Source organism: Carassius auratus, unplaced genomic scaffold, assembly GCF_003368295.1.
Source record: "Carassius auratus strain Wakin unplaced genomic scaffold, ASM336829v1 scaf_tig00036024, whole genome shotgun sequence".
In the NCBI taxonomy this organism is placed as follows: Eukaryota; Metazoa; Chordata; class Actinopteri; order Cypriniformes; family Cyprinidae; genus Carassius; species Carassius auratus.
The window spans coordinates 124,476-145,290 of record NW_020526280.1 but is presented as its reverse complement, the minus strand read 5'-3'; the positions used below and the strand labels follow the sequence as shown (position 1 = coordinate 145,290).

General features: G+C 37.7%; 1 protein-coding gene across 1 annotated transcript in view; it reads left to right on the top strand.

Annotated features, from left to right (window-relative positions):
* Nucleotides 1–18,097, top strand: part of LOC113082399 (protoheme IX farnesyltransferase, mitochondrial) — a 35,396-nt gene extending 17,299 nt beyond the window's left edge. The window contains exons 5-7 of the mRNA XM_026254057.1: nucleotides 8,741–8,811; nucleotides 13,200–13,432; nucleotides 16,817–18,097. Coding sequence (XP_026109842.1) covers nucleotides 8,741–8,811; nucleotides 13,200–13,432; nucleotides 16,817–17,241 — 729 coding nt within the window. The 3' untranslated portion in view covers nucleotides 17,242–18,097. The remainder of the gene's footprint in view (nucleotides 1–8,740; nucleotides 8,812–13,199; nucleotides 13,433–16,816) is intronic.
* Nucleotides 18,098–20,815: the final 2,718 nt, after the last annotated feature.

Sequence of the window (20,815 nt, the reverse complement as noted above, 5' to 3'; positions counted from 1 at the left end):
TTATATATTTAAGAATTAATTTAGCAACTTTTTTTTTGTTTAATTCTTTGAAATCCTTCCACTGGTTTCTTCTTTCCAAAGAGGAGAGGCTTTAGAGTGTCGAACCATTTCTTTTATTTGCTTGTTTTGAAGGGTTTTCTGTCTTTTATCTGTTGTTTCGCTTAATCCAGGAAAGACAAAAGCACTAAACAGCCAGCTGTCGTTTGTTTCAGGACACTGCTCTCATTACAGGCAGGTGATGAAAGCGATTTCTGTTTTTCCATCCATCTAGGGGATTGGCCGTGCTGTGCTTTCTCTTCACATCTCCTGAATCTTCCCCCTGGCATTTCTTCAATATGTTCCTCTTTGATTTCATGACACTGGCACCCTCAGAAAATAAAAGCCTGTTTGATGAATATTAGATCATTACATCAGATTACAGGAGATGCAAGGGCTACAAGGCTGGAATCAAAGTCCAGGTTTCTAGTTTGCATTGACTGGCTAACCATTGGAAGAGGAAGCAACTGTATATAAAGTCTCTTTTGAGGCCTGTTCTGCAACACACCAAACTGATTCTTTGAGATTATGATGCCTGATCTGCTTATGATTTGGTGGTCATATCCTGTGTGTGGTTGAGCTTTAGAGGTTTATGGAGCATGAATTCCTGTCCCTTAACCACCAGACCTATTCATTGAGCCCTAAAATAAGCATCAAAGGTGGTTAACCACAGGACGTGTGGAAGAGTTTAGCATTTCCTATTTGAATCCATTGTCACTTTATATGATGTCATAAAGGATCTGGCTGCTGTTTTTCTATAATATATTCTATCAATATTCCACTGATATTTTTTCTTGGCTTTTTTATTCTTACTGTCCACTGTCATATAGCTGGATTTGTTTCCTTTCATCGTTCCATAGCGAAGTGTCTTTCTGTCATTCCTGCTAATCAGCTTTCGCTCTGACAGGAGCCATTTTGCTTCTTTTAATGGTGACAGATGGTTGACGACTTACTCAGAGGACCTGACAGCAGAGCTATCAGCCTGACATTGCTTTCGACAAGCCTGACTTAAGGACGAAAAGAAGAGCCGAAAGGGTCTCGAGGGCCGAAGGCATGAAGGCAGAGCGGACAGAGGTTGACAGGGACACTTTGCATGTAGTCAAGCTCTTCAAAACCATATATTAGCTTGGATGGCACTGTTCTTCAGACATGAATAATTCAAACACTTCTCCAGTGGTTCATTGATGGTTCCAGGATTGGTCAGAAGAGATGAGCGCCTTTTCTCTCTTCTTTCCTTTTCTTTCTTTTTTTTCTGAGGCCCCATTAAAACAAGACTTGCATCTTTAACTCAATACATACCCCATCTGTCAGAAGCCTTCGGGCTAATAACAGGGTTGGTTTCCATGGATGCTGCTGCTCAGCACCCTGTCATAATGGGTTTGAAAAACCACAATTAGTGTCTGCTTTGTAATTACCAACTTAAATGTTGGAAAGGATGGTGATCAAATCCAAGTATGCTGAGCTAGAGCCCTTCAGACAATCTTCCATGTCTAGACCTCCAGTTTCTTGGATATTTACTTGGTGCAGAGCAGTTTTGACAGAATACATATGTTCTTCTCTCATTATTTGGTCTTCAACGTGTTCTTGTCTTCTTGCAATGTCTACATGCATTAAATCAGCTGTCAAACTATCCCAGCAAATTCTAGTGCAACCAGTAAATTCAGTGTGCTGGAAAGTTCTTGGAAAGTTTTTAAAAATGTATATAAATATTGGCTTGTTGGTATCCCTATTGATTGACTGAGCCTTAATTCACTTTAACATTTGAAATCATTGTTTTTGTTTTGTTTTTTTAGCATAGTTTTTAATTTTTTTGTAGATTTTTTGACTAATTAGAATGGAATTTCAATAGCAGCCACTTTTCACCATAATTTTAATATCTGGGCATCCTCTTTGGACACCTTCACTAGTGATGCTTTTAGAAGTATAAAACTAGTTCAGCTCTAATCAATAGATGTTCTTGCTTGTCAGCTTCATCTACCTTTCCTGGTGTCCTATCCATTGCTTGCAGGCAGTGTAGCGATGTGAAAAGGAGTCTAATTATGGAATGCAAACACTGTTTGGGGTCTTGGTGTTGATGGCAGCCTGCGGTTTCACAGAAAGATAGATGCAGTTGCAGTAGAAAAAGCAGATCTCATGACCCGTGTCCAGACATGTCTATGCGCTTTCCGCAAACTGCTGATAAGGACAAAAAATAATAAAACGGGCAGACAAGACATTGAAAAGGGTTTCTACAGGTGAAATAGCACTAGGTGTGTAAGCTTTGCGTGTTATGCCTGAATATTTGTCTCACACAAAAACCTTTCTTTCTTGAAATCTGACATGCTTTCTTCATGGTTCATCTAGATGGAGAGAGTGCTGACATGAGCATTTTGATAAGAAAACCACTTCTTTAAGATGTCCATTTGTGAGGTGGCTTAATGAGGAATGTTTAACCTTATGTCTTATTTTGAGGCGGAATGTTGAAATTCAAGCAAACTGTGTCCATCTGAGGTGAGCCAGCCCAGGGAACTAAACTTAGACATCTATTGGAAAAATGTTTGGAGGAAAAGTGCATTTTCAAGTTTTTGATAGTTACAAATTCAGCATGATGAAATTGGGGTGGTAGGGATCGGAGTTTAACCTCAATGAAGACATAAACTGTATGTAAACAAATTTTATGTGAGCATTTAAGGGCCGTGCATTTGAAAGGCCACATTTCTCATGAGGCTTGTGCTTCCACAGCTGGAGGCACCAGTCATAAACTAAACACACACTCATGCATTCTTGCATACACACATGCTTACTTGACGTCCTCGCAGATGCTGATATTAAACAACTCTGTTGCACAAACTTAATGGTTCATGGGCTTAATGGTAGTCTGGAAATGTCAATGTTTAATCTTAACCAATGTATCACCGTTAAACCAGACATATGGCTAAAGTGAAACAAGGCCATTTGAAGCTTTGAGTACATTTGTGTCCTCAGAAAAAAAATAATTGTATGACTCAAATCTGTCTTTAAGTTTGCCAGAGACTTAAACCGAGCTTTGATTATCAGGTTCGTGATTAATGAGGCTTCTCTGTAGAAATCTCTGTTCATAAACATGCCTACGCATGGCTGTTACTTTAGGGAAGTTTCTTCATTTAACATTGTGAACGAAGTGCATGGTGTAGCTCTTTAATCTTGCACCAATCACCAGATCACTAAAATGTTTAGATCAGTTATTTTGATTATTCCATACGTGCCAGATCTTTTGAAGAAAGGCTTGTTTTGGCTTGCTTGTGAATGACTTGATTAACTTATAATTGCCTCATTTTCTTTCAGGTGGGTCTTGTTGTTTTTGTTGTAACACAAAATACATGACCAATAATGAAACCGTTTAATTTCCAATCCATCACAGTTGTTTTATTTTACCGCAACCAGTACTGTCAGCCGTTTGAACTCTTTCTTTGTAACTTGAAGCCCTGTCGCAATAGGAGGCACTGTGGTATGGGATCACGACAGCAAACAAAAGGCTCACCTTAGTGATGATCTAGGTCATGTGAACTGACATCGGGCCAAAGATGAGGAACTAGCCCGTCTTTCCCACAGGAGGTTCTTAGCTTCGCGAACCACCGGCTTAGCCTCCGTCTCCAACTCCCAACCGACCTAGACAGCGCTCATCCATCTTATGTCATTGCCATGAAATACCTTTTAATGTTGTCGTAATAACTGGAACAAACGTTACGAAAACATCTGCAAATGGAACCAAACCAAGATGCTTTGGAAAAAGAAGGGCTGTGTGTGTAGAGTTCAGTTAAACTGATGATGCAAAGAATTCCGTATGTTTTCTTCTTCAGGACAGTATCCCTTAACATTCCCAGCCTCCCTGTCTTCTCTGGTGCCCGCTGGCAAAAGAACTAAATACATTGATTTGCACTGAGGCAGCGTTAGTGTAGAGCAGAACATTTGTAATTGGCTGATTAGCATGTGGACAGTTTAGCACTCAACTCTGCTTTACACGGGCCATTAATCAAGCCTGTCGCTGTGCCAGCTGACTTGCTGCCAGGATCCTTGCATTGCTCCAAGCTGGAGGGGCCAAATGATCACAGCTCGGATACCAGGCTGGGATAAAAGCACCGACATCCTGGCTCTTGTGGAAATAGCAGAGAGTAGGGATATTGACCAGTGTTTCTTATCTAATGGAGTGTACAGTCAAAGAAAAAACATCAACAACAAAAAACATAATTCTAAATACTTTTCTGTTGCGAGGCTTGAATTTTGATATATGTGCATGGAAGCTGTTGACACTTCTGTCAGATGCAGTTTAAATAAAGCCTGTCTGTTAAAAACGCACTGTCCCAATTCAACATTCTGTTGTCAGACTTAATGTCAGTGTCATTATTCTGTCATTTATTTTCATAACTTGTTACAAAATTCAAAGTCTCTCACCTTAGAAAAATAACTATCCTGTTCTGTCAGGCGTTTTACTGTGCTTGTAGCATGCACTCTTTAATTTCAAGCACACATGCGGCTGTATATGATTTCTCTAAAGCGCAAAATAATCTTAGAGCATGCAATGTATGAAATAAAAGTAAAGTACCGATAAATTCTAAAAAGTGGGTCTTGGCTTGATGAGCATGGGAAAATATATGTCCCATGGCCAAACCAGTTGAGAATCACTGACCTAGACTTAAATGGACTCTGAAGTATCTAAATCTAGATGGAACTCAGACAACAATCAGGATACATGCATCAGAAACGTTTTGGTTCAATGCTAAATTGGAAGAAATTTTTCAATGAAAATAGGTAATACTTACTTTACGGATAGTTGAGGACACCCGCGTCTGGGTGTAGGCTAACAGGTTAATACATTTCTTATTCTGATGATTAATCTGCGCACTCTATAAAAAACAAAAAGGGGGGATGCACAGTATCCAAGCACAATATCTGGCGATGTTGGTATCCCTCAGTTTTAGATAATGAATTTACATGCTTGTTTCCCCTACTTTCACATTTTATATTACATTTTAACGTCACTTAATACTCTCTATATAATAACACTAACAATTTCCTGACCCTGGTGAATGTATTTATTTTTTGCAGATATCAAACTGAAAATCTGTCTTTATAATTTAAATTATAATTCTGACATCTTGTGTACTCAAGCAATTGTTCACCGTTTTGCAGTAAAGTCATTCTTCACCGAAGCATCATGAACATCCCTGCCTATAGGATTAATTAGTTTACATCATTTCTACAGATGTGTCAGGAATGTAAGATGCAACTGAGACTGTGCAGCTGTCTCTAAAATAATTGCAATCACAAATCACAGTACAGAATAATCCAGAGGTCCTTTCTTATGAAGATTTGAGAAGTTTATTTGCCCACTAAATTTTGTTCTTTCACAGATTTTCACAAAATAGAAATGCGCTTTATAATTGTAATTCAGTAGAGCGTGTTTCAGTCGTGCATTTTTAAAGCATAATCGCTGTGCAGGCTTTTTGGTGTAATTGCTACATGGTGAGCACAGTGGTCTGGCAAACTCAGGACAGCGCAGGGTCCTGGTAAACTCAAGTAGCTCAGGTTGAACTTGAAGGAATTTCTCTTTCAAAAGTGCTTGAGATGATTTGCAGGTGATGGTTTCTGCTGCTGTTCTTTCGAAGTTTGGCAGGTAATTTTGTTAAATCGATGGAGTATTATACCTCTTCAACTCCTGAACTCTGTTTCTGCACCTGGACTTTGACAGCATGAGGAATTATCACTGAATGCATGTACTTACAATGTGCGCAGCGCTTGATTGAGAATTTGGATTGTACTTTTTGTTTGCAGAGGTGGAAGAAAAATTGTTGCGGAGTAGGTGTTTGAGCAGGTGGTGTTTGCTTTTACCCATTTCTACTGATCAACACCGATGTCTTTCTCATATACAGCAGCTGTGTTGTGAATGTCTGTTTACACAGGCTCGTACACGTGCGCTTCTCTCAGCGAGAATATTTGGGCTGCATTTTCTGTTTGTTTGCGTGTTTATGTAAGTGCGTTTTGTCTTCAGTAAACTGAATGTTACAGTAAGTTCCTCATCAGCATTAGTTAGTATGGTCTCGTTTGTTTGCCGTGCCTGTCACTTGGTCCCATCACGCTCCTGCAGTCACAGTGCTTTTCCCTGTGAGTGAACCCAGAGCCCTGTCACTGCAAGTACGGTGAACTGTGCAGTATCACTCTTGTGCTGATGTAGCTATTTTATAAATACACTTAGACTCTGTGGTGTCGATAAGAAGGAATGAAGATTAAAGTTAGTGGTTCCTTGATACACACCCTTAATGCACTGGAACTTTGCTGAATCACATGGCATTGTAGCAAAGCCTCACTATTTGGACTGTATCCGTAGTGAAAAGTTTGGATAGCTTCTGATCACATAGTCAGAAATTATAGCCTGGACTTCATTTGATGTGAGTTCTCTGCCCTCTGTCTGTCTTCCTATGTTGCCCACTTCTTTGACCTCTCTGAAGGACCTCTTGTCCAAAGAGTCATTGATTGGTTGCTCTCCCTGCTCACTCTCCAGAAAAAAAAAATAAAAATACAAAGATGGACTGTGAAATAAGACGATGCCCAAGAACTAAATGGTTCTGACAAGCACCAATAACATTTTGAGAACACTCAAAAACCCAGTTACTTATTTTAGTGTGGTGCACAATGCAGTTTGTCAGTCTGCATACTCGTATTCTTGCTCCAAATCTAGTTTTCAGCTCCAGACCACATTTATATTTGCTATTGGGAGTCTTTTAATGTAAACGTTGTTCTTTTGAAATCTCACAGCTCTAAAATGTGCAGTCGTAGCCAAGATACACTCTGCAACGGGTGTGTTAGCATCCGGCTAATACGTCAGAGACTATTCAAGCCCCAGAAATCTGCTCGGGTTCTCTCTGCAGTCACCCTCTGACGCGCTTCCTGACCCAGGAAATAGAATTAACACCTTGGCCCTAAAACTTCAGGGGCCTCAGCTAGAGTCACATCTGTGCCCTTCCCCGTCCGGGATCTCGAGTGCAATAACACTGCCGGCCGAGAGAATAAATTTGAGACTCAGCAGACCCTCCACTCAACTTTATACAACACACTTTGGGCTTCAGCTTCCTCTGCACTTTATCAGGCTACTTCATCACTTTGGATGACACTGGTCAGAGTACAAAAAAAAAAAACCTTGTCAAGATAGCTGAAACCAAATGAAAAAGCATCAATCTATCACATAGACACATTTGTCACAGTGTTCATTTTTTACCTCCTTGATGTTTTATTGACCTGTCCGTTTGTTGTACATGAGGTCCTTTTGTTTTCTGTCCTCATGCTTATGTAAAAATTAATGCTGGGAAGTATTATGTAATTGGTGGATGTTATCATTTGTTGCAAATAGCACTAGCAGGACTTTTTTTAAACTTGATGGGACTCTTAGAAACGGCAAACAGACATGCACCGTCACAGATAATATGTATATACCCCCCCCCCCCATTGTCCTTTGCAGTGGTATGGTCCCATTCTCCAAGGAATCTAACAAAATATAAATGTAGTCTGTGTGAAATGCATTACCTATCACAAGCATTTTTAAGCGTGGGCTCTTTTCCGATGTCAAATAGACAGTAAATTAAGAGAGGAAAAGAGAAATGGATTATCTGTTTATTAGTTATTTTATGGAGGTCATATTTTAGGAGAAATGGATCCTGAAATTCTTCAGCTGAAAAGTGAGCTATCTGTTTTCTTCATTAGGTGCATGTGCTGTCTCTCGCAGACTGAATAAACGGTTCCTGGCTTTAAACGCCCCATGTGTTTGTGTTTTAGTCTCACACTGTAGATTCCCCGAGGTGAGTTTTGTGCAGACTCCCCAGCAGTAGGTCATAAAACACAAAGACAGTTTCTTTTACCTTAATCATCCCCGTTGCACCTAAGCAACCTCTGTCATTCTGTCTTTAACGCATGCATTCATATTGATCCATTTAAGGGTTTGAATTTCATGCATTTGTTGGATATCTTGAGCAGATGTTACTGAGAAAACCACTGAGGAACCAGTCTTTGTTTTTGTTTTTGCATGCTATGAAGAAATAAGTGAAAATAATTATTAGCTACACTGATACTTAAAGTTTTTTTATTTTTATTTTTGTAAATTTTTTTATTCACAAAGGAAGCATTAATTTAATCAAATTTTGTCAAAATTAGCATACTTACCCCAAACTTTTCACCTGTAGTGTACAGTGTGTGTGTGTGTGTGTGTGTGTGTGTGTGTTTTCTCGGCTAAAGCTTAAAAGTGTAAAATTATGTAATACTTGAGTCAAAATGTATAACACATGTCAGTCAGAATGCAATATTGTGATTCAATTCTTTAGTGTGTTATTTCACATAAATGAGTGATATTATATTTTAAGTTTTATTTTGTCTTCTATATTAGACTGTGATGTTGCATAATTTATATTTTGAGGTCATTGTGTTCAAATAGAAATAATCAAGGGTGTGTTTCCATAATGCCACAGTACCTTTCACTATATCACAAAAAAAAAAAATATATATATATATATATCAATGTGAGAAATGTGTCTAAAGTTGTTTCTGTCGGTTAGAATTAGATAATATTTGCTTTCAGACAGGAAAGGCTCTGGATTAGAAAAGAGAGGCATATGCACATTTTTCATTGTTTGACCTTTTTTTTTCTTCTGCTGGTAATGTTCCTTGTATATTCATTCCCATCTTTTATTTCTCCCTACAGTACTTTGAGGTGCCCTTTGACTCAAACATGAATCGGACCAAAAACAGACCTCTGGTCCGAGGACAGATCAGGTAAGTGCCTTCAAAACTTGTTTCTCTTTAGTGAGCTTTCAACCTAGACTTCATATTTGGATGTCTTATTGAGATTCAGACATGCTTGTATATCTTGTATGCCTGTCCAAAAATTTTGTCTTGGTAGGCAGCTGGCTTGGTTTTCAAAAACATCCAAGATATGTGTAAAGAGCCATTTAAAGAAAAAAAAAAATTGGTTTCCTCAGTCTCATTATGTGCGTCATTTACTCTCTACATTGTTCTGAAGTAGCCGGTTGTTTGTGTATAGCCGAGTCTGCCGGTATCAGAAACTATATGTCATTGTCTAATATCTGTAGTGCTGACCAGCTGCTCGCGCACCTGTCCTGCGTAACCTGATCCACGTGTGTGTAGGTGTGCCCCTCTCTGTTCTTCCCATCTCACTCCACTGCTGACAATGGATGGGTCAGGATGCTCATCCGCCAACAGACTAGTTGATTAGACAAGCAGACTAATTTGTGTTTTATTTTTGGGAGCTTTAAAGTGAAGGCTTTTATAGTTAAAAATATAAAAGATGGTGTCAGCATGCCAATACTATTAGACTAGCATGCTAAATTACTTCATATTAGGCTAAAAGAGCAGGAATATAACAATGAGTTTACTAGGCCAACCCGGAAGTTAGCATCACCTTGGTTCTATGACAAAATCTAAAGGATGTTTCCACCGGCTTTTGGATTATTATAGACTGTAAACTCTGTGACCAACAAACGTTTCTGATTCTTACTTTATTTGTTCATTGTAATGATAATCTTTACAACTGAGTGCAACTTTTATGAATTTTGAAGCCTGAAAATGATGTTAGAAGTAGGCTGTAAATATATAGGCTATAAACAAACTACACCACGGTTACATGACTTCGATGTTATGACCATTAAGCACAAAAATACATCAGCACTCTATGGGTAATTTTGCAGACTGGACTCAAACTTGCATCACCCACATACATTTTAAATTAAATTTAAATTTATGCATTTAGCAGACGCTTTTATCCAAAGCGACTTACAGTGCATTCAGGCTATCAATTTTTACCTATCATGTGTTCCCAGGGAATTGAACCCCCAACCTTGCGCTTGATAACACAATGCTCTACCAATTGAGCTACAGGAACACTAATAATACATAAGCACCAAATCACACGTAGTGCAACATCTGAAACACCTACACTAGCACTGACTAAAAAAAGTTGATTTAAGAAGCATTTTATATCCATCTCCGGCATTTTTACATAAGTTTTTGAGTGCGATACCACACATTTGACAGACACTACTTCTTGCTAATTGGGTGTGTTAGTGGAATTTAACAGAACAGGACCTCTGCCCTCTCTCACTCCCTCAAGGGTCACTTTCCAACAACAAAAGGGGCAGATCTGTTGATGTGAGGGTATAAGAAATAACTCAAGCAGTCACAGTAATCCAAACAGCCCAAACCAAACACTGGGCTTATCCCGCTGTTGTGTGTGAATCTCAAACACACACTCACAAACCATGAGCGGCGATGATCCAGAGTGCATAAGAGCATATGTTTTGTAATGTCTACCCATTCCGGCTCATTCCACACCCTAGTGTCCTTTTATTTTGAATTGCAAAAAATAATATTATGGATCAATCATGGTCAAGGCTAACTGTTCAGTTTCAGATTTGTGTATGCATAATAAATGTTGAAAGTAAATGTGACTTTTTAGATATTTCTACAGAAATGTAGAATTGGACTGGATTGGATCATAAACAGCCTTGTGGTTTCTGAGGCAGATTAGATTTTGATATATAATAAAATATACTATGAATAAAATGATTGAATTATTTATCATTATATTTATCAATTATTTAGCCCACAATTATTATTTATGATAGTGACCGTCTGAGTGGTGAAAGGAAAGATAAGAAGTCGAATGGAAATGCATGCGCACATTTTCTAAAGCTGTTCTTGTGTGATCTATGTCTGCTGGCCGCTGTCATGTCACACGTTATCTTCGTTTGGAAAAATGTGTAGCTGTGCAATTAACTCCCTTTCAAACACACAACATTCCTCACAGCCTAAATCCCGTCTCGTTTTCTAAAACCGCTTCGGAGCAGAAGATAAAGAGGTGAGCAGATAAATGGTGCTCTGTTTCAAACTTCTGGAAGCATCCCCCAGAGCTGCTTAATTACTGTGCGATTTAACCTAATTCAGCTGCACTGTAGGAGGTCTGTGCAGGTGGATTAAAGAGCAGCATTTATATGAAAGCAGACTAATGTTTTCAGCAGCTATGATATGCACTCCTGTTCTGTCACTCCAACAGCTAAATTGCTTTCCTGAATGTTTACCATGCATCACCAATCTAGACTGACTGTCAATGACAGGAGGAATTCATCAGCTTTGTAACTACATATCTTCACCTGACAACATTGCAGACCCGTTCACAAATGCACAGGATGCTAACAGTAGAGTCACCTACCAAAACATGTCATTACACACATTAGATGTGTCTTAGCGCAACCCATTTATGCCTGCAAATGCTCTCCTATGTCTTTCAGTATGTTATTACGCTGACTTGATGACACAGTCTTCTTTGATCTTTGTTTGTGTGACTTTCACATTCTTATGATGTAAGGCTGAGGGCAGAGAGGAGCACAAGAGGCAGAAAATGTTATGTATGGAACGTTCAAAAGTACATCATTTATTTGAAATGAGGACACAGTCATGGAGTAATTCACTCAAAAGTCAGTTCTGTCATTATTTACTCACCCTCATGACATTCCAAACCTGTAGTTATTCAGAATGCTTGCACACAATGTTTTTTTTTTTTTTCACAAAATGAAAATGGACCGTGATTCTTACTGTGAAGCAACACACAAAAAACTTATGTTGCAGCTGATATGCTGCTTCATTCAATAATAATTCAGTCATACATTTGTGGTGCTTTAACGTTGCTTTTAATGCATATTACTGCCTATTTTTACCAAAATCCTTCGATTCCCGCATACATATCTTCAGTGTTAGTCAATGACACTTTAGGTAAACCGTTTTGCAACCAAATGTATTTCCCACCGAAAGTCATCGTTGACTTCATGCTTTAAGCTTCATATGGCATTCCACACGAGACCGTGAAGTCAGATATATTTGAATTATCAACTCAGAGTGCTTGTTTAAAACGACCCGTCAGATGAACAAAACCTTTGTAATAGTAGATAGTCAATAATTTGCATTTAGCAGATGCTTTTATCCAAAGTGACTTAAAGTGCATTTAGGCTATAAAAGTTTTTTTTTTTTACCTGTGTGAATGTTCCCTGTGTATTGAACCCACAACCTTTTGTGCTGTTAATGCAATGGTTTACCACTAAGCGGCAGGAACACAGAGTAGTAGTAGTAGTAGTAGTAGTAGTAGTATTAATGAATGTACTTGAAATATATCGTTTTGATGCATTAGAATAGCTAATTTATTCATGTAGTGTAGGAAATGCCAGTGGCTTTGCTCCTAACGTTAGTCAAACAACTCATCTCACCCGTTAACTTATGGAACTCATATAAACCCAGAACCCCTCCACCACATAAAACAGCCATAACAATGATAATAACATTACGATGGAATCTCCTGCTGTTGGGCGGAAAATTTACCCTCTGCTTTGGTCTCGGCCTCAATACCCCTCTAATTTATGGAGCAGATAGCTGTGAATTTGAACCAGACGCCTCTGCAGGATTGTAACTGACTGCTTTTAATAAACCTTAGAGGAAGTAGTTGTCCAATGGAGCACAGAGAATAGCGTCTGTGGCCAGGAGAGGTTTATTCTTTAGCAGAGACCCACAAGCCTTTATTTTGATGTGACTTTAAGAACTGCACTAAGGCTGATCTCAGAAACTGATGTTATGTATGTGCTTCATTCCTGCTTCTCTCTCGCTCTGTCTTTTAATGCATCGCAATATGTTGCACAGAATTTCTTGGTTTGATGTATGAACACTTCGCATTTGCTGTTGGTTTCAGATTTGTAAACCGTTATTAATGTGTTCTGGGCCAGTGCTTGCTGGTTTGTTTTAAAGAGGTCGTCATGCATGAAGAATCAAACCATTTCTTGATCTTTTGAAATAAGAGTTCAGTGAACTCTGAAAACCAAAATTATATTAAAACTTGCTGACATCCACACTTCGTAGACATAATTTGGTGTCCTCAGGCCATGTTACTTTGTAATCTGCCATATTTTCAAGTGCAACATATATTCAACAAGAATGATAGATTATTTTATCAATAATTTGCCTTTATATTTGGCCATGAAAAAATTAATTGACAACACAAAAACCTTACTTGTAATAATAACAGGTAAGAGCCCTTTAAACCCCAAATAGGAATCGTGTTTTTGTTGTTCTGAATTTGTCCTCCATCTCTGTGTTTTTCTCAGCCCTCTGCATGCCGTGTCATTCGCCCTGGCGTGTGGGATCTCAGGGGTGACCCTGTTGACCCTGGGTGTAAATCCCCTGACTGGCTTCCTGGGCGCCCTGAACATCTTCCTGTACACGTGCTGCTATACTCCCCTGAAACGCCTCAGCATCACCAACACCTGGGTGGGTGCCGTGGTGGGCGCCATCCCACCTGTAATGGGCTGGACAGCAGCCACCGGCTCTCTTGATCCAGGTACGAAGTCATCTTACGTGCACACACTAATGACTACAGTTCCCACTGGAATTACTTTGATAAAGCATAATATACTCCTGTTCAAATAATTCACAAAAATGAAATCTTTTACTCACCCTCATGTTGTTCTAAACCTATATAGTTTTCATTCTCCTTTGGAACATTAAACGGGACGTTTTCTAGAATGTTCATGTTGCGCTTTTTCCAAACATTTATACTATACAGTAACCAGTCACCATCGAGCTCAAAAGGGCAAAAAAAAAAAAAAACACAAAAAAACATGCCATATAATTGGTCTGTATGACTTCTGTGCTATATTTCAAATCTTTGGAATCTAATTTGATAGATTTTCATGTTTTTTTTTTATAGTATCTTAAGCTCACCAAGTCTGCATTTATTTGTTTAAAATAAACATTTTTTATTTTTATTTTATATATTTAAAAAAATTAATTCATTCCTATGATGCAAAGCTACATTTCCAGCAGCCATCCTGCAGAAATCATTCTAAAATGTTGATTTGGTGCTCAAACATTTCTTACCTGAACTGCTTAATATTTTGGGTGACACTGTGATACATTTTTTTCAGTATTTTTTTTTTATGAACAAAGTTCAAAAGTGAATCATTTTTATTTGAGATGGAAATCTTTTGTGACATAATACATTTCTTTACTGTCTCTTTTGATCAATTTAATGCGTCTTTGTTGAAAGAAAGTATTTTTTTTTTTCTAAAATAAAAATCAAAATGAACCCAAATATTTGAACAGCAGCATAGGTTTGCATATAATTAAATATGCTTATAACAGATTGTTAAAAATTTGGAACTGCATTTTTGTCCATCCTTTGATTATCCAGTATAAGGTTAAGAATAGCATTAACTTTCCTCATAAGAACAACACACAGACGTTTGGAAAGATATTTCAAGATAACAGATGTGTCATTTCTGGGTGAATGATTCCTTTAAGGTTCACATTCATCAATTCATCAGTTCTCTAGAGCTGTGACCTTCTCCTTATAGCACCATACATGGCTGTGTGTGCATGGATGACAATGACAGTGTTGTTATAAGACAATCATGTGATATCTTCTCTGTTGCCAGAGAGCTAAATCTGAGTGTTTCAACAGGAATTTCCTATCAGGCTCACACTGATATGTGTCCTTCCCCTTAAAAGCCTTCTCTTTTGATTATTCCAGGGCTATCACAGTTTATCCCACAGTTCAGAGAAGTGAAACGTGATGTGCAAGCACTTACAGACTCTTCTCCCAGACCCGATGTCCCTGTCCACTTATGAGTGTTGTAGTTACATAAACACCCAGCATCCTGTGTTTTTTTTTTTTTTTGAGGACGTCTTTCGTCTAAGATCAAGTGCTGGTGGAAGACAGCAGGGGGTCTTTGGCCTGTTTTGCCATCTATTAAGAGTGCGCTGTTGTGGCAAACATTACATCTGTTTCCACAAGAGCAAACCCTGAATTGTTTGTGTGCATATTTACATGTTTTTCCCCAGAGCATTGAAAACTCCATCTGTCTTTATAGTAGTAGTTTCAGTGCCCTTTTCAAGCATGTGGTTATTAGGATATGCAAACCTAAATATTATTACGACCCCATCTAGGGTGAGGTTGGAACATGAAGTGGATCGAAACAACCAAGACTTCATTCAGAATTTATTTATTTATTTATAACTTCCGTTTATTTAGTAGAGCTTTCTGTCTGAGAAACTGCATCTTTAATATATATTGTGGAAATACTATAGAGGGGTAAATTGCCAAGTAAAAAAATTAAGAAAAAATCGTGATGCCTAGTACACTGTAGAAAAAAAATTACCATAAAAGAAATGAAGTAGATACATTTTAGGTTTTATGATTTCAACTTAAATTTACAGTTAAATACCGTAATGTCATTAACTGATATAATGTTAAAATACCAACCTACTGAAGTAGTGAAATCTGTTTTGTATCTTTGTAATACACCAAATCCAGGTAGTGATTAGAAAGTCGCATGATGAACCGAATCCCATTACAAGCAGCTTTAAAAAAATAACATATATAGAAGGTGCACAGTGTCATTCACATAAACATCATGTTAACACACATGAAACTGATATAATGCAATACTCATTCATTTAACAGCATTAGGTGTAACACAAACTAATATACAAAAGTGATAAGAAAAAAACGAAGAAACATTTATTTCAACCGAAACACTTAGACACAAATTAATGTACATTTATGATTAGACACTGTAAATTAGTCTTTTTCACTTCCAAAAACGGTATTCCTCTGTGAATTTACATGTTATGTTCAATACAGTTTTTCACCGTATATTGAAGGGGAGTTTACCGTAAACCGTTCAATAGATTCTTACCGTGGCATTTTTAGTGTTTTACCGTTAAATTCAGTGGGTTTTTTTTAATTGTTATATTTGGCTTCATTATTCAACTGGAGATCTTTCCAGCAATCCTGAATGTAACGGGGCATTATGAAATTATTTAGTTTCATTATTGCCGAATTCAATTACCCCACCCCCACAAATTTTGTTTTCATTTTAAATTCTGTGTTTTATGTGATACACATTGTGATACAAATTTCTTGAATATTTATGAATATTATCAAAAAATATTAACTGTATAGCCCTATGTTTGATTTATTTATACAAATGTACTAAATTCTGTAACATTCTGTGTTACGCAGTAAATGCAATTTTTATCACAATTTTCTGTTTTAAATTAATCATAGGGCCCTACTGTATATATGACATATTAATCATTTCCTTTTTTTTAATCTGAAAGTTGTAGCTTGAATAGCATGATTTTTCATTTAATGTTTTTCCCCCAATTAATGGATTAAATTATTTGCTTATTTATAGTGATTCACTATAGTGACACCAAACTGAATAAAACGTATTTTAACACTGACATAATTGCATTAAGTACATATTACCACTCAACCACACACTGATCTTACATTAGTAGACCCTGCTGTCAACTGGACTGTTTTCTCAAAGCAAGGTCAAGAACACCCATAGCATAAAAAGTTGACCTGAGTGTTTGAGGTCCCGGTCATGCTCCCCTGTGCTGTGTTTCCCAGAGGATTATCTACAAGTGTGTTTTCTAAGATCACACATACACAGGCAGTGATGCACGTCATGCTCTCTAACCCCTGCACGGGCTTCCTTTCCACTCTTCCAGCTTCTGAATGCAGGAGAATGGTGTTTGTTTCCTCCACAGCAGGATGTGAAGGAACTTCAGAGATTGAACAGAGTGTTCTGTCGTAGTTACTTTCCACACTCTCATTTCCTGCTTGCACACGTGCACTTCCCATGGTGTTTAAATGATCTGGGAGATCTTATTTGTGTATTCACTACTTTTCTTCCTCTCTCTGTCTCTCCAGGAGCACTCCTACTGGGAGCTTTCCTATTCTCCTGGCAGTTTCCTCACTTTAATGCACTGAGCTGGAATCTAAGAGAGGACTATTCACGCGGCGGGTACCGAATGATGTCCGTCACCCATCCCGGCCTTTGTAAACGTGTGGCCCTCCGCCACAGCGTAGGCCTGATTGGCCTCTCAGCTTTGGGCCCTGTGCTGGATGTCACCACCTGGACGTTCCCCTTAGTCTCCCTGCCGATTAACCTTTACATCAGCTACCTGGCCTTCAGGTTTTATCACAATGGCGACAGGCAGAACGCTCGCAAGCTGTTTTTCTGTAGTCTCTGGCACCTGCCCATGCTGCTGCTGCTGGCCCTCACCTGCAAGAAGAGACCCGTGCCGCAGGACGAGGCAGCTGCAGCTCCTAGCACGACTTCTCTGGCTCTGTAGAGCAAACTCAATCCCCTGCCATTTTCATACTGGCTCGACAATTGCTGTCAGCCCTAAAATTAATTGTCTTGGAGCTAATAAGACACCAAAAGTTTTGTACCTTGGAGAGGGAAGCCATAACCTCCTATCATTGTTGTAAAAGTTTCCATCAGGAGAAAAAATTAAAATTAAAAATCCCTGAATCCACTCAGGTAACTTGTACACAAATCAATTCTCGGTGTATGTAAATACATGATATATTTATTTGACACATCCCCACTGTTGTCTGTAAGCTCATAGACTGCTTCTATAGACTGATTTGTGTCTATGTGGATCATTGAAATTAAGACAAGAAAACGTTTTGCCTAGAATTTGCAATTAACGTCGCCATTACTGTGGATATTTTGGTTAGATGCAATATAGTCAAGATAATGGAGTACTGTTTGTTTTAATGCACATTGCAAGTAATTGCCAAGTTTGGAGTCATCTAATTACTTGCTAAATTTTCAAGTTTTCACTTTCTGAGTCTGTTCAGTAAAGAAATCACTGAAACTCACTGATGGCCCAGAAGTCTTCATTCTTCATGAAACTCCATGCTTCTGAGTTGAGATGTTGAAAGGCTGGAGAACTCTTGGGCATTAGCTCCATCAAAAATTCTTCCTAGTCAAATAAACTCAGTTGAACTCATCAGAACTGAATTACTGTTTATTCATTGAATGTAACAGTTCTGAATATCACTCATTGCAGCCATGTTTTGTTTGTTACGGTTACTGATTCAGCGCCTTCACATTTTACCCATCTGACCTCTCTGTACCAATGACTTGTGTAAGACACATAAAGAATGAAAGTTATTCTTATTAAAATGTGTTGTGATCAAGCTTGTGTTTGAGTTTTGATTTGAAATCTTTGAAATGCACAAATGTCACAATGTATCTCCAGTGCTGCAGGTAGGATCATATTTGCCTTAAATTTCTTCATTTCATTATTTCAATGTGTGATTATAAGTTTATATGTGTGTGTGTGTGTGTTATTTTGAAAAAGTCTCATGCTTTTATTTTTTATAAAAAATACAGGAAAAACTAATATTATGGAATACTATAATTTTAAATATTTGTATCCATTTTATTTAAAAATGTAATTTATTCTTGTAATGTCATTTATACATCTTCAGTGTCACATGAGCCTTCATAAATTCTGATATGCTAATTTGGTGCTTTAGAAGCATGTAGAAGTTGATTCCTTAAACTGCTATTTATAATTTTTAGGGATTTTTTGATGAATAGAAAATTTAAAATGGTATTTGAAAATGTTTACACACACACACACATACTCACCTTTGATCGACATATATCCTTGCTGAATAAAAGTGGTAATTTATTTTTAATATGACCAACCCCGTGTATTTATAATACTATATATATATATATATATATATATATATATATATATATATATATATATAAAAATACTGCTCATAAAAAAATAAAGGGAACCACAACACATGCTAGATCTGAATGAATGAAATAGTCTTATTAAATACTTTGCAGTTACATTGTTTTGTTTAAGTGTTCCCTTTGTTTTTTTTCTTTAGCTATATATATCTATATATATATATATATCTCATATTGTATTTGTGTGGTAGGTAGTTTGCTATGCAGTGGTCATGAGTTGCATCAGAAAAGTATCTCACTGCATCTCCAGCCAGGACTGGAAACAACGTCTGGCTGCTCTGGACACATTTGGCTAAGATATCAGCTCATATAATCTCCTAAGTATCGACCTCTGCACCTGTCCGGCTACAACACTCGATACCACTCCGCTGTTTCCTTCGCAGTTGTCCTCTATGGTTCCACTTCTCTCAGCACCTCCATTAGATGGCCACATATACTTGTATGCTGAGATTTAGGAAGAGTGGCAGGGCGAGGCATTCCTCCCCTCGTAAAGATCTGCTCTGGATGCAGCCAGTGCCTTTAACATCACAGAGGCAGTGAAGGGATGGAGGGGGAGAAAAAGAGCGAAACAGCTGTTCCTAGCATGTCAATAGATTAAATAGCAGTTCCAGCTCTCCTGGGGTTCGCGGACTCTCCCACCATGATTTTACCGTTTCCACTCCATAGGGTTTTTTGTGTTGAACACTCTGTGTGGGACGAAGTGCACAGACCTTCCAGTACCCAAACATCGAAAGGGACATCTTGCACACTTTTTTAGGATATTGCTGTAGTCATATCCATCTGCTTATAAGTACTGCACGTGTAAACGGTTTAATTTTCCTGTTTAAGTTATATTTTTTAGCTTTTTTATCATGTCAGGCTTGAAGAATGCATCATAAATGGAGTAATCCTCTTCTCAGGAAAAAATGCAGTTTGACTCCGAGTGTCATGAAGCGAGTTTCTCACAGTGCGTTCATTCATTATGAGCTGTGAACCCTGAGGAGGTGAGCACATTTCCCATAATGATCTTTGGCGCTCTGTGGTTTTTCTCATCCAGCTTGGATTCTCATTACAGTTTTAACAGCCTCCCAGACCTTCATTTGTTACAACAGCAACAGGTGGATTTCTCCTCTCTTTTCATTTACAAGCAACAAAATTCTTTGAAATCTTACACATAAATGCAAGATGATTTCATTTTTGGTTGTTAAAGCAAATTTTTTCTTGGTTTAGTTTATAAAGGAGACCGATTACAATTAAGAATAAACCTTTCTGAACTCTTAACACTGAGCGAAAGCTGTAAACAGTATTTTTCTAAAATGCTGCTGCTGTTTAAGCATGTTAGGCAAAGTGACAAACAATTTTTGGCAGACGTCGGACAGCAGTGTATCAAGTATTCTTGGAACGAACTGTGAAAGGAAAACAGTGTAGTCAAAAGCTTTTGAAACTGATTTATACCTACTCGCCTATATATTGCTTGAAATCATTCATGGGGTGGACGAATATTTCTTGGGCAAAGTAATCCTTAAACTTCTTTAAACTCACACAGATATATAGCCTCAAGAGAGTCATTCATTTCTGAACCCGCACAGTGACATCAATCTCAGAAATGTGGTCTCTGAACTGATTTTGAAAATGTTGCTGTTTTTTTCGTCATTCAGTATGTATTTGAGGGAACTTAGGCATTTTATGATTGTTTCATCTGATCTACATTCATGCATATTAAAGGCAGAAACTTTTGTCCAAAACGACTTAAAGCACATTCAAGATAAGCATTTTGTAGGTAGTTCTACCCATGACCTTGGAAACATGCACTACTGTTTAAGCTACATGAATTTCTGGAGACATAAAATCAAACATAAATTCTAGAATTCTGTCCATTTTTCCATTTAGTATTTTGTTGGCATTTACATTTGTGGCAAATCACTATTCAGAAAAGATCCAGACATTGTTTATTTTTCTGAAGCCTCTTCTTTTCACTAAGAAGATTGTATGTTTTTCATTTTCTAATTTGAAATGAATTATTGTCCATGCAGGTCTTAAATCATTAATTATATTTTGCTTGATTCACAAAGATGTTTCAAACTCAATTTATATATATATATATATATAATATATATATATATATATATATATATATATATATATATATATATATATATATATAT